This window comes from Notolepis coatsorum, assembly GCF_963971535.1.
Source record: "Notolepis coatsorum genome assembly, chromosome: 20".
Taxonomy (NCBI): domain Eukaryota; kingdom Metazoa; phylum Chordata; class Actinopteri; order Aulopiformes; family Paralepididae; genus Notolepis; species Notolepis coatsorum.
The window spans coordinates 54,982,488-54,995,035 of NC_140184.1; the positions used below are offsets into that span (position 1 = coordinate 54,982,488).

Here is a 12,548-nt window from a genome sequence, read left to right on the forward strand (position 1 = left end):
ATGCTTTATGTAGTATGGGTGATATATTGATCAGATCGGTTTGCAGTGAAATGAATAAACAATTGGGCTGAAAATAGCGTCAGTGTCCTCTTACCGTGCGTCAATGAAACTGGCGGTGAAAGATCCCAGGTATAGGACGTCGATCGCCTAGGTCCATTTCCGGTTTGTATGTTGCAATAAACGCCGAAATCATATAGATTATTGCGTTTATAAAGCGATCCATTATGTACATAGTGTCTGTCGGGAGCCTTGCGACAATATCCGACGGTCGGATGAATTTAATCGACGCACAGCAGCCATATCCTGTTTACCAGTGTAACTTGCCCGACCATCCACCAGGCGGCGGTATTGAGCCGTCGTTGTATTGAGCCGTAGGGTCCAGCTGCAGCGCCGGAGGTGTATATATGAATTATGAATGCCATGGCGAAAAAATGAAATATTGATCTCAATATCGCTGTACAGCGTGGTGTGGCAGACAACGCATGGCGGGCAATAACGCTGTAAAGCGTTTCCGGCGGTGGATGTGTTAATAACACCATGCTAAATTGACCAGACCTGAAAAATCTAAGCAAATTAATAAAGGGAAGATGATTAAACAGAAGGTTTTGTAGATACAGTCCTGAATTCTGCCATCCGGACACATGCAATTTGAAATATGATTATAGAATATAGAATATCAGGCCTATAAATTACCTTATTATGGCCAAGTCGCACATCTATGGATCGGGCCAAATCGCCCCTTTCTAATGGCAGAGGTCAATCTGGATTTAGTATCACCAGGCGTGATTCACAAACCGTGAATGAAATCTACTGTAAGTACAGTTACTTTTTTATAATGTAATTTTTCATCAGATTGCAATGCCGTTTTTTTGCTAGAAGTTCACAGAAAGGTAGAGAAACTAACTGCGTTCTGTTTTATGGCAATAACGTTCAGGTTTGTGGGAGATGATCCCGAAAGATAAGAGAAATAAAAAAGTAAATCCAGAAGTCAGATGATTGACAGGGGCTGGCGTGAACTGGGTATTTTTTTGAAATTCGAAAGCCCATCGAAAGCCCTGGGTCTCTTCCTTCAAAATACTACTCACTTTTGGCTCTGCCACTTCCTCCTGTCAATATGCGCCACTTTCCGACTCAATGCCCTGAGATTTCTATAATCCTATATTTCACTAATAACAGTTAAAATTAGGGCCGTCAGTTTATCGCGTTAATTAGATTAATTTATTACACAGCAAATTATCATAATCATATATTAACACCTCTTCTGCAGGGTGGAGGAGATACACAGGTCATATATTAACACCATGGCACTCAAGAGAGATGCTACATTTGGACTACATGCAATTAACAACCTGTAAAGCCGCCCTAGCATCCTTTAGGCGGAAAGGCTCGTCGGCCATCCTAGTCTTCCGCAGGGTTATTAGAATTTTGTATTTTTCAGTTGTTTTCAGAGTGGGTTTTGCTAGTTTTAATTATTGAAAATGTTTTGTTTTAATTGAGTTTTTATTTCGTTTCCATTTTAGTATTTAATAGTTTGAAAGATCAGCTTGATTTCTGTCCAGCTGAGGAATGCACACATTTCATGTATTTAAAATATCTGGGTTACACAGCTATGTTCTGACCTCAATGTGGTGTTACTTTCCAGAAAAGGGTTGGGGAATCAGTGACTTTGAGTGTTATAGCACCCTCTAGTGGGTGGACAAAGTCAAGTAAGAGTGGCTGGAGAGGGGATTCGCCTTGATTGATTGATTGATTGATTGAAAAGTTTATTAACAGATTGCAGAATGGGTACAGTACAGTACAGCTCAATACATACAATTGTTAAGAGGATGCAGACCTGAGAAAGACTTTCGTCTTGTTTCCATCAGGGTCCTCCATTTTCAATTCATCATATGACACACACGACATACAGATAGACAGTACTGCTACATCTATACATTTATGACATACCAGATTTTCAAATACAGTACTGTTTGTGATACTAAAAAAAATCCAGAAAAAGAGTGTATATACATTTGACATAGAAACTGTGCATTGGGGGAGGTTGGGGAGGGGCTGTACATTGGAGGGGGGGGGGGCACTGTACATTGGAATACTGACCTACATTTGACATAGAAACTGTTCATTGGAGGAGGTTGGGTAGGTGGGGTGGGGTTGGGTGGGGCTGTACATTGGAGGTGGGGGGGGGGGGTTGGGTATATTGGAATACTGACAAAGCCATGCTTGGTCTTTATTTTACAACTGGGTTAGGACATTTGTAGGGGCCAGTTTTGAATTGCAGTCTCCCGTAAGTGTTCTTTGAGAGTGTTTTTGAAGGTGGGTAGTGATTCACATTCCTTTACAGCTTTGGGTAGGGCGTTCCACATTGTTGTGGCATAATTGCGAAACGTGTTTAGTCCCTTGTTTGAGCCGAATCTGGGTTTTACATGATTTGTGGAGCTCCCTCTGGTGTTGTGATCGTGGTATTCACTGACCTTTGGGAAGTATTTTGACATGTACATGGGTACCTTGGTCGTGTAGTGTATCTTGTAGACCAGGCCCATTGCAAGTTGCTGTACTCTGTCGTCTACTCTAAGCCATCCTAGGTTGGCAAAGTGTGCAGGGGTGAGGTGGGTTCTAGGAGTCAGGTCAAGCAGTAGCCTGACTAGTTTGTTTTGCGATGTTTGTAATTTGGTTTTTAGTGCCTTTGAGGTGCTTTGGTACCATGAGGTAGAGCTGCCGCGGTATTGATGTTTTCCTTACCGCACAAATTTGCAAAATATTTCCTACCGCCGCGGTTATTACCGCACGCACACAAAAAATAAAAAATAAAACGTTTGAATGCATTTTTTTTTTTTTTTTTAGTAGTAGTAGTCTACTCTTTATAGCATATAGCCTGCCTCTAGTCTAAATGTCTATCTTTAGAGGATGACTTTGCAGCATGAATATTGTTTGGGATTCGGCAAGCACGCATTAGTTATTGAAAGTGAAACACGGATTCGAAGTTTCCCCTCTGGTCGTGCGCAGTTCACTCGGTGTCGCGGGCAGGGGTGGTTACCCCTAACCCCCCCGATCCTTTCTTATTATTATTACTATAAAGTTACTACTTTATAATAAAGGCATTCGTTTTGTGGCATTAACATTATATAGTTATACGTTCAATAACATCAGCGTATTTACCGGACCATAGCAAGGCAAGCAATACTCTATTCATATCTCAGTTCCTTTCTTTGCTCAGAGCGTGCTGAGTTGTCCCATTCTGCGGTCTGTTAATAAAGTTTTCAATCAGACAAGTGTATAGAACGAAGGGCTTTTATTATAACATTCGTTGCAGACAGTAAAATCATTATGTCTCGTTTAGTACTCCTGAGGAGCGATGGTAGTCCACTCCGGCGGAGAGTTAAAGCTAACGTTATTAGCCGTGTTGTGATGAGCTGACATTCAGGACGTAAAAAACTAATACGCGCTTGCCGATTGGTGGTAACACATTGCATGACGCTACAACGTGTGACGCGTCTCTCTTCTGACCAATCAGTGGTCTGCAATGTTTCACGTGACTTTTCTGGTACCCAATAGGGTCGCTTGGAACCTCGATAGAGGAGTAGGGTATATCTGCAGAGCCGCAAGCCCAACGAGAGGAGGGTAATTTATTATTATTATTATAAAAAACAGCGGTGACGCGGTATTCAGCCTACTCTGCGGTGGCCGTGATGTAACAGCGATACCGCGGTAATGCGGTAATCGCGGCAGCTCTACCATGAGGTGCAAGCATAGTCGTAGTACCCTTGAATGAGTGCTCCTGCCAGAGTCTTCAGGGTATTCTTGTTTACCAGGGAGGAGATCCGGTACAAGAATCGAGTTCGTTGATTGACTTTTTTTATTACATTGGATGCCATTTTGTCACAGGAAAGATTAGCCTCTAGGATGGAACCCAGGTAGGTAATTTCATCTTTCCTTGTGACAATATTGTCACCCACTGTAACTGAGAAGCCGTCGGTCTTGCTGAGTTTGTTATTTGAACCGAAGAGAATGGACTCTGTTTTGCCCATGTGTAATGATAGTTTGTTGTCGGCGAGCCATATGCAGATTTTGCCTAGTTCCGAGCTGAGGGTTTTTTCAACCTTTGGTAGCGTAATTTCAGATGACACCACCACTTCCATTGAATGCATGAATGCATGAATGCAAGACCATGATTTAAACAAGGGTGTCCTATGGGTCAGGAGGCACACTGAATACTACTACATTGTAATGTAATTGTCTCCTGAGGCAAGGCTAAAAGTATTCAGTAGGGATGCAACAGTATGATGCTACAACTACAGTTTGAGGAATTATCAGTTTTGTGGTACTACATTATTATCTAGTAATTTATTTTGCAACATTATGGAGGAGAAAACACGCATAAGGGTTTTTATAATCAAACATAATCTTTCCACATTTCCTTTGGTTCTGCAAAGATAGCCGTATGCCTAGTTTTAGGCCAAATATGAAATACAAAAAATTAAATACCAGAGGTTAGCTACAAAAGGCAACGTTTTTTATTCACAGTTGATAATGAAATCGGTTAATTGTTGCATCCCTAGGGCTGACCTTCGAAGCTTTTTTTGGCAATCGAAGCTTCGGGGCCGAGCTTCGATTTTAATTCGAAGCTTCGAAAAAAAAATAAAAAAAATAAAAATAAAATATTTTTTTTTAATATTTTTTTTTTTATCTTATGTTGTGGGACTTGTACAGCACTTTCGTAAACGTTGTTGTTTTTAAATGTGCTCTATAAATAAAGTGGGTTGGATTAATTAATTAAGTAGCCCCTTTCGTGACTGACGCATCCAACAAGGTTTCACTCGGCTGTGTGATTTAATTCAAGGTGGATCGCTGTTGTCGTTTGAACAACTTCAGATTTCATGGGAAATACCAATCCCCCAAATCAAGAATGTTTAAGATGAATGAAGTAAGATTTTGATTATTTGAAATATGGCCTGTGTAGACTAAACTATGCACAGAATTATGTCAGTCTACAAGGTCCGGATTCTACATGGTCCGGCAATGTAGACCTTGTAGACTCCACTACAGACCAATTATCAGTGAATGTTCAGGCATTTTTAAGAAGGGCAACTTCCACAAAAAAACAAAGAACTCACCAAAACATCTCAGTAGCACCTTATCTAAATGTTATATTTCATATATGGAGATTCATATTTATTTATGTATTGCATGCATTTCTACATTTTATTTCCTATTTTGTTTATTCATCCCAGTATCTTTCTTTCTTATGTGTGGAATTCTACAAGGTGCGCGCGCACACACACACACACACACACCTACACACACACACACACACACACTTACATTTAGTCATTTAGCTGACGCTTTTATCCAAAGCGACTTACAAGTTCTGTACGACAAGACAGCAAGAAGGGTACAACTCTATCAGCTGAGTAACAATGTTCATCAAAGTGTTGCGTGTTACAGTGTAGGTTAGTTTATTAGGACAAGTGCATGACAGTAAGGTTAGTCACGGTTAGATTTTTTATTTATTTATTTTTTATCATTTCAGATAATGGTTGAAGAAGTGAGTCTTTAGTCGACGGCGAAAGATTGGACGGGATTCGGCTGTCCTAACTGGGATGGGTAGTTCACACACACACACACACACACACACACACACACACAAATCGAAGTTAAAAAAAAAAAAAAAAAAAAAAATTGATTTTCTTTTTAATGTTCGAAGCTTGTGCCATCGAATCGAACGTTCGAAGCTTCGAAGCATTTAAGACAGCCCTAATCCCTAGTACTCAGTTTGGGTCCTGGGTTTAAGGAACCACGATTTAAACCATACAGGTAAATACTTTCCGTTTGGTGGGCTTGTATACTTGCTTTACCAGACATGCACACTACTGGTAGGCAGCCAGTCCAATAGGTTTTTTATTGATTCGTTCATTTTGAGTCAATTCACCCAAATTAATCAAACCTTTCAAATGTTTCAGGTTTTAGAGTTTTTTTTCTCCTCTCAGATTGATCTCCTAGAGGCCGCTGGCTGCCAAGCAATGTCATGTGGCACGCAAATAGGTTTTTAACACGTGGTGTTCATGTGCATCTTTAGTCTACTTGGATAATTTTGTAAAGCCTTGGGCTTTAGTTCATGTCACTAGTGTAGGAGCCAGCCATTAATGCTTCACTTGATTCAAGTGCTTAATACTTGACTGAGTGAGTGGGGAAAGGGAAGGACCAAGAGAGTGGGCAGCCTGGCACGTTTCAGGGAACTCAAACTATTCTGAGCATTTCTATCAGAGCTGTGGGTGGGAGAGTTTGATTACATTTGACCAGTACGTATCATTGGTGACTCGGTATGTACCGAACTTAAAAATCGATTTCATAAATGTTTGTCCTGTACTGAGGCACACTGGGTCTGTGTGGAAAGAAAAGTGTTCTCTACTAACTTACAGCACGACTCATCACATTATTATTACGACGCCCGCGAGGCGCCACGCACCTCTTTGAACTCTTTGATAAGCCGGGCAGCTTTCACTCCACTTTTCACATTGAAGCTGATGTCCACTTTCACCTCGGTGAAGGAGTCCGTCAGCTTGATGATGGGGACCTAGGGACACACAGAGAGACACAAACAACACAGGAACGATGATGGAGTGTGGGTAAGAAGGCTACTTTTAGGCTTCTTCACATTTACAATATGTAGCAAGCTAGCAAACTGCACGCTGACAGATATAATAAACTAGTTTATAAACGTCAGAAAGTTGACCCATTATTGGCTAATAAAAACACATGCAAGTAAACAATGTATGCTTTCTGAAATGGAGGGCAGTGAGCGTGATGTGGGAGCTACCATTTCAATCAAAGAAGAAGGATTAGTTCGATAGAAAGGTGCTTCCGAGCCAGGGTTTTCCATTTCATTGAACGACAGATTTCTTCTTCTTTTTTTATCCACTTTTTGTCCTTATTTTTCTATTTTTCTCCCATCCCAATTTCGTGTTTCCAATTATCCCCTCCCCTGTCTTGAACGTTGCTCGCATATGCCCCCCACTGGTCGGTTGTAGGGAGGATAGAAGCCTTGCATCACGTGTCCCCTCCGGTACACGAGGAGGCAGCCTTTCACATCTTTTCACCTGCCAGCGCGGACTCTCATTGGCAAGGTGTAACGTGTGGGAGGCTCACACTACCCCTGCTATTCCCTGTCTCTGCTGTGCAGGCGTCCCCCAACCGACCTGTAGGAGTCGCTGTCCACAACGTCCAGATTACCACCCATCGACTTCCACCCGCTGACTCTGCCAATTGAGCCAGTATGACGGCCGGCCCAAGCCGGAGGCAATGCTGACACCCAGATTCGAGACCGGAGTCTCTTGCATTGGTGACGAGCGCAATCTCCAATCCGGACCCATCAAACTCACCATCAATGACTCACTCCACCATCACCCCCTCCCCCCTAGTCCGCAACCTCGGTGTCATCCTCGACCCCACCCTCTCATTTGACCCCCATGCCCGCTCCATTGTCAAAACTTCATATTTTCACCTCCGCAACATTGCCAAAATCAGTCACTGCCTCTCCCCCCCTGCTGCTGAATCCCTCATACACGCCTTCATCTCCTCCCGCCTGGACTACTGTAACTCCCTCCTCACTGGCATCACCTCCCGCTCCCTCCATAAACTTCAGATGGTCCAAAAATCAGCCGCCCGCCTGCTCACTAACACCCGGTCCCGCGAACACATCACTCCTGTCCTCCACTACCTCCACTGGCTCCCGATCAAGGAACGCATCAACTTCAAAACACTTCTCACCGTCAAAGCCCTCCATAGCCTGGCCCCCCCCCTACCTGACTGACCTCCTTCTCTCCTACCGCCCCACCCGTTCCCTCCGGTCCTCTTCCAATCTTTCCCTCACTGTCCCGTCATCCAAACTCAAAGGTTTTGGTGACCGGGCATTCTCACGAGCTGCACCCCGACTCGAACTCCCTCCCTCAGACCATCAGAGACTCTCCCTCACTCTCCACCTTCAAATCCAGACTCAAAACCTACCTGTTCTCCCTAGCATTCAACCTTCCAACCCATAACCACCCTCCTCCAACCCACCACCATTTTCCCCTGCCCTACGTTCTCTCCTCTCCTGCCCCCCCCCCACCCCCCCTTGGTTTTCCCTTACTCTCTTCCCGACTGTCTCCCCTATACACTCCCGTATTTGTTATCCGTTACTCATGGTTTTATGTTCCTGTGTATTCTTATTGTTCTCCGTTTCCCTGTGGTTCTATGTTTCTTTGTTTTCTTTGTTTCTTTTTTGCCTATTGTCAGCGACTGTGGGTCTTTGAAAAGCGCTATACAAAATAAATGAATTATTATTATTATTAACGAGTTAACTCGTTATTGGCTGCCAATCGTTGAGCGCCAACAATGAGTTAACTCGTTTTTATGATAGTTATTTCCTTTATTCGCTATTGGCATTCATAATTCATCCAGCAAGGCTCCGGGAGCCAGCTGGACTCTGTCTGATATTTCAATGCGTCAATACTGCCGCCTGGTGGATTTCGGGCGAGTTACACTCCACTCTAAACCGGATGTGGCGCTCTGTGCATCGGGGAAAATGTTCCGGCAGAGCTATCATGTTATGTTGATCCAGACAAACACTTGAGTGCATTGGATCGCTTTCGAGACGCAAGAATCAATTATGCTTTCGCCGTTTATTGCGTCATACAAACGGAAAATGGATCTAGCAGATCGAAATCAAATAATTGGAATATTTTTTCCCCAGACTCATCGGCCACAGGTAAGAGGAATCTAACGTTAATTCCAGCTCGATTGTCCATTTATTTCATTGCAATCCATCCGATCAACGTATGATGTCATACTAAAGAAAGCGGTTACTGACAATCAAGGAATCAAAAACGACCCCCCCCCCCCTTTCCTTCACGCATGATGGAGCATAATGTATACCGAGCATATGCATTTGAAATTTTTTATATAGCGTGTATAGGGACGAAACGGCAATCGATTATGTATAATATGCGTCGGGGCCTATAACTCGCGTTCTAGGAATTACTGCTCTACACTCTAAAAATATACTTATATTCACGACGGTACTAACATGACAATGTATGAATGGAAAAATATAACGTTCCCACATCCGGAACGATAGATACCCGATGTTGAATGGGCCATAGTAATGTCGATATAGCTATAATATTTAAAAAGTTATAGCCCTGCAAAGAAGGTGAGCGACTCCATAGGCTTACAGCACTGGCAGAGAGTGGTATAAGATGGGCAAACTGCGTGGCACAGAACGTGTTAACCTCTTAACGTGCACGTATACATCCCATTTTGCACTTGCGCGCACGTCACGGCACTTTGCGAGCATCTAGCGGCTCGGGCTGCATTTTTCGCTGAACATATAAATTACAGTTTGAAAGATCTATTTTTATAAACCATGGACCTGTACTACATAAGACTTCAGGCTATGGAACCATTATGTTTTCCAGCTCCTACCTCTCAGCTGGAACTTAAAAACAGGCATCTGGCAACCAGCAGAAATGTGAGTACACAAAACATTTAGTTCAGTGTGTTCAAACCTCTGTTACTTTATTTCATTAACACTCAAAGTGATTTTTTGAGAATGTTATCTTTCAAAAGAGACCAGACTCATGCATGTGCTATAAGTATAAAGTATAATAACTCGCAAATACCTTTGAGTATGCATTCGTCAAAAAGAAAAAGAAAACTAGCCCCATTTTTGCCCGATCCTTAACTCATTGACTGCCAAAAACTAGTACTCGTTTTTGGTGCCCATGCGTTTAACGCCACAGTAGCCAGCCAACTGACAATGGCGACGCGTGGAGCGAACTATTGGAGATTATTACGAAGGGGACAAAAGGTGACGATCCATCCATAACTAGGTGCGTTTTCACCAGACTACGTTGGACTCAGCACTTCTGGTAAATCATAAAAATACTATAGTCAAACCGGCCGAAGATGTAACGTTATCTGTTCACCGCTCCACAGTAGTCGCCGCCAGAGTTAAGAGCACTCCAGAGTAGGGATGGGTATCGTTAGGATTTTATCGATACTACTACTCTTATCGATACTGCTTAACGGTTCGGTACTTTATCGATACTCTTATCGGTTCTTTTTGGTTATTTTTTTGCAAGAAAAAAAGACAATTAATTAAGAACAGAATCAACATTGCTTTATTATTTATACAACTTTATAAATAAGTATTATAAATAAATATAATTTCTTCAGCAACAGCAGCAGCAATGTTCTTTTATATAACTTTATAAATAAATATAATAAATTAATATAATTTCTTCAGCAACAGCAGCAACAATGTTTTAAATGTGTCTGACTCTGAATTATAGACTTTTTATAATAAACAACAAATGCAAAAGGCTAACAGAACTGTGACACTCGTTCACCCTATCCTCTGTCATCCTTCCTCTAGCTGCTAGGGTGAAAGGACTTTGGGTGGTGGAGGGAGGTAGAGGGAGGATGTGTGGTGGCCCTGGGCTCACTGGGCTGGGACATAGTGGCTGACGCCTCAGCTTGACGATCTATAAAAAGTTTAGATTGTAGTATTTGTAGCTAAACAATTGTTTTGTTTATTAGCCTATTTGTAATAATTCGTTATTAGCCTAGGCAACTCCGTATCTTGGCTTACGGCTGCAGTGGATGCAGATGGAACACTGCGCGCAAGGCAGTCGAATACGCGCATTTCTGCACACTAATATATCATATTTTGCCAACAGATGTTTTGATAAATTGATTTGCTCGTATTGCCACCCTTACTGGCAAATGTTTTGTTGCACTTGTGGCAACGTGCATTGTCGGCATTGACCCTTGTAAAGTATATCCATACTTTAGAACGCTTCGCTCTATCCGCCATGATCACGACTCAGTGCATGCAGAGCTGCTGTCTGTGTGCAGCGCGCTATAGCACGGGGCGTCGGGGCACTTTCATTAAGGAGTACCCGTATGTAGTACCCGTATGTCTATGTGTAGCACTAGCGAGCGACTCGCGAGGAGTGTGTGTAATAATTGACTCGCTGGCTGCGGCTCGCTTCTCGTGCAGAGACAGAGAGAGGATCGTTCGCAACTTTTAAATAATAATAATAATAATAATAATTTCTCTAGAGTATCGATAGCAGTACCGAGGACGTCAGAGCTTATAAATACTCCGGTATTTTCTAATATAGTACCGGTTCCCGTTTAAAACCGGGGTCGGGGGGGCATCCCTACTCCAGAGCCAACTAACGTTCAGCAATGGCGATCGCGTAGAGCAAACTATTGGAGATTATTATGAAGAGGACAAAAGGTGACGATCCATAACATAAGGTGCGTTTTCACCAGACTACGTTGGACTCTAGTATTTCCAAACCGGCAGAGGATGTAACGTTATCTGTTCACCGCTCGGCGGTAGTCGCCGCCAGAGCCAACTAACGTTATTTATTTAAATTGTTCCTGTTCAGACTCAGACACTTCGGAGCAAGAGGGGACAGGGTTTGGCGGACCTGCTGACAAAGGTAATGTCTATCTTACTGAACCCCATCCTAAAACATGCCTTTGTGATGATCCCAGCCTCAGAAAACGAGTCTGACGAGTATGTGCCAGACACGTAATATTATGTTTTTGGTTTGTTTTTCTTTTTTTTCTCGATTTTAATATCCTATTCAATGCCAGGGACCCGTATGTTGCCGTTAGAAGGCCTACTGCGACGCCAAGGGTGCAGTACCGGCCAGATTCTCCCAGGTGGCGGTATAGAGTGCAGTAAACCCTGTTCCAGACCCTGTCTTACACTGAAAGGTCTCCGGGCGCAGATTTTCAGTAGACGGCAAGGCTAGAGGTTCAATCGGTCGCATCCAAACGTCTACAGGACATCCGACGCATATGCTGTGGTGGGTTATGTCGTGGGCCAAATGGACATCAGATGGAGCAGATATCGATCAAATTGGAATATTACTTTTGGAATACTCCCGATCAAAAGGTAAGGATCATCCGACGTAAATTCTGGCTTGATTGTGCAAGGTTTTCATACCGATCCAGCTGATCAGCGGTTTTTAGCGTTCAATACTAATGGCGGTACTGGTAATCAATAATCAGAAACGCCCCCGCCTCCCCCGCCCCCCTTTCATGCATTCATAATGAAACATAATACCTACTGTATAGATTTTATTCGGGAATACTAGCGTGTATAGGCAAGAAACGCCAACGCAAATAGTAGAATGGACCTATATGGCTATTACGCAGCCTTTCAGGAATTACCCCATACCGCTGTAAAACCATACTTATATTCACCACGGTATAACACGCGAATGTATGCATGGGAAAATTATCTCTTTTTTGCATCTTGACCGGAAGAAACAGTCAAATTACTATAATATTGTATCCATGGCTATAATATAGAATATAGATTTAGCTCTAGAAACAAGGTCACGCAGTGGTATCCTTTAACCCTTGGACCAGCTACAGCGGTCAGCGTCTAATCCCCAGCATCCAATGTGTTAAGCTTGCCCCCCATTTAGCAGAAAACAAAAGCGATTTGTTTACCTTTTTTGCAAAGCTTAGCTTTATACTTATAGCAC

At 42.8% G+C, this 12,548-nt stretch overlaps 1 protein-coding gene across 1 annotated transcript in view; it reads right to left on the bottom strand.

The window, feature by feature from the left end:
- tent4b (terminal nucleotidyltransferase 4B) overlaps positions 1-12,548 on the bottom strand; it is an 88,854-nt gene that overhangs the window by 25,193 nt on the left and 51,113 nt on the right. Inside the window, exon 5 of the mRNA XM_084337386.1 lies at positions 6,464-6,571. Within this exon, the coding sequence (XP_084193512.1) occupies positions 6,464-6,571 (108 nt within the window). The remainder of the gene's footprint in view (positions 1-6,463; positions 6,572-12,548) is intronic.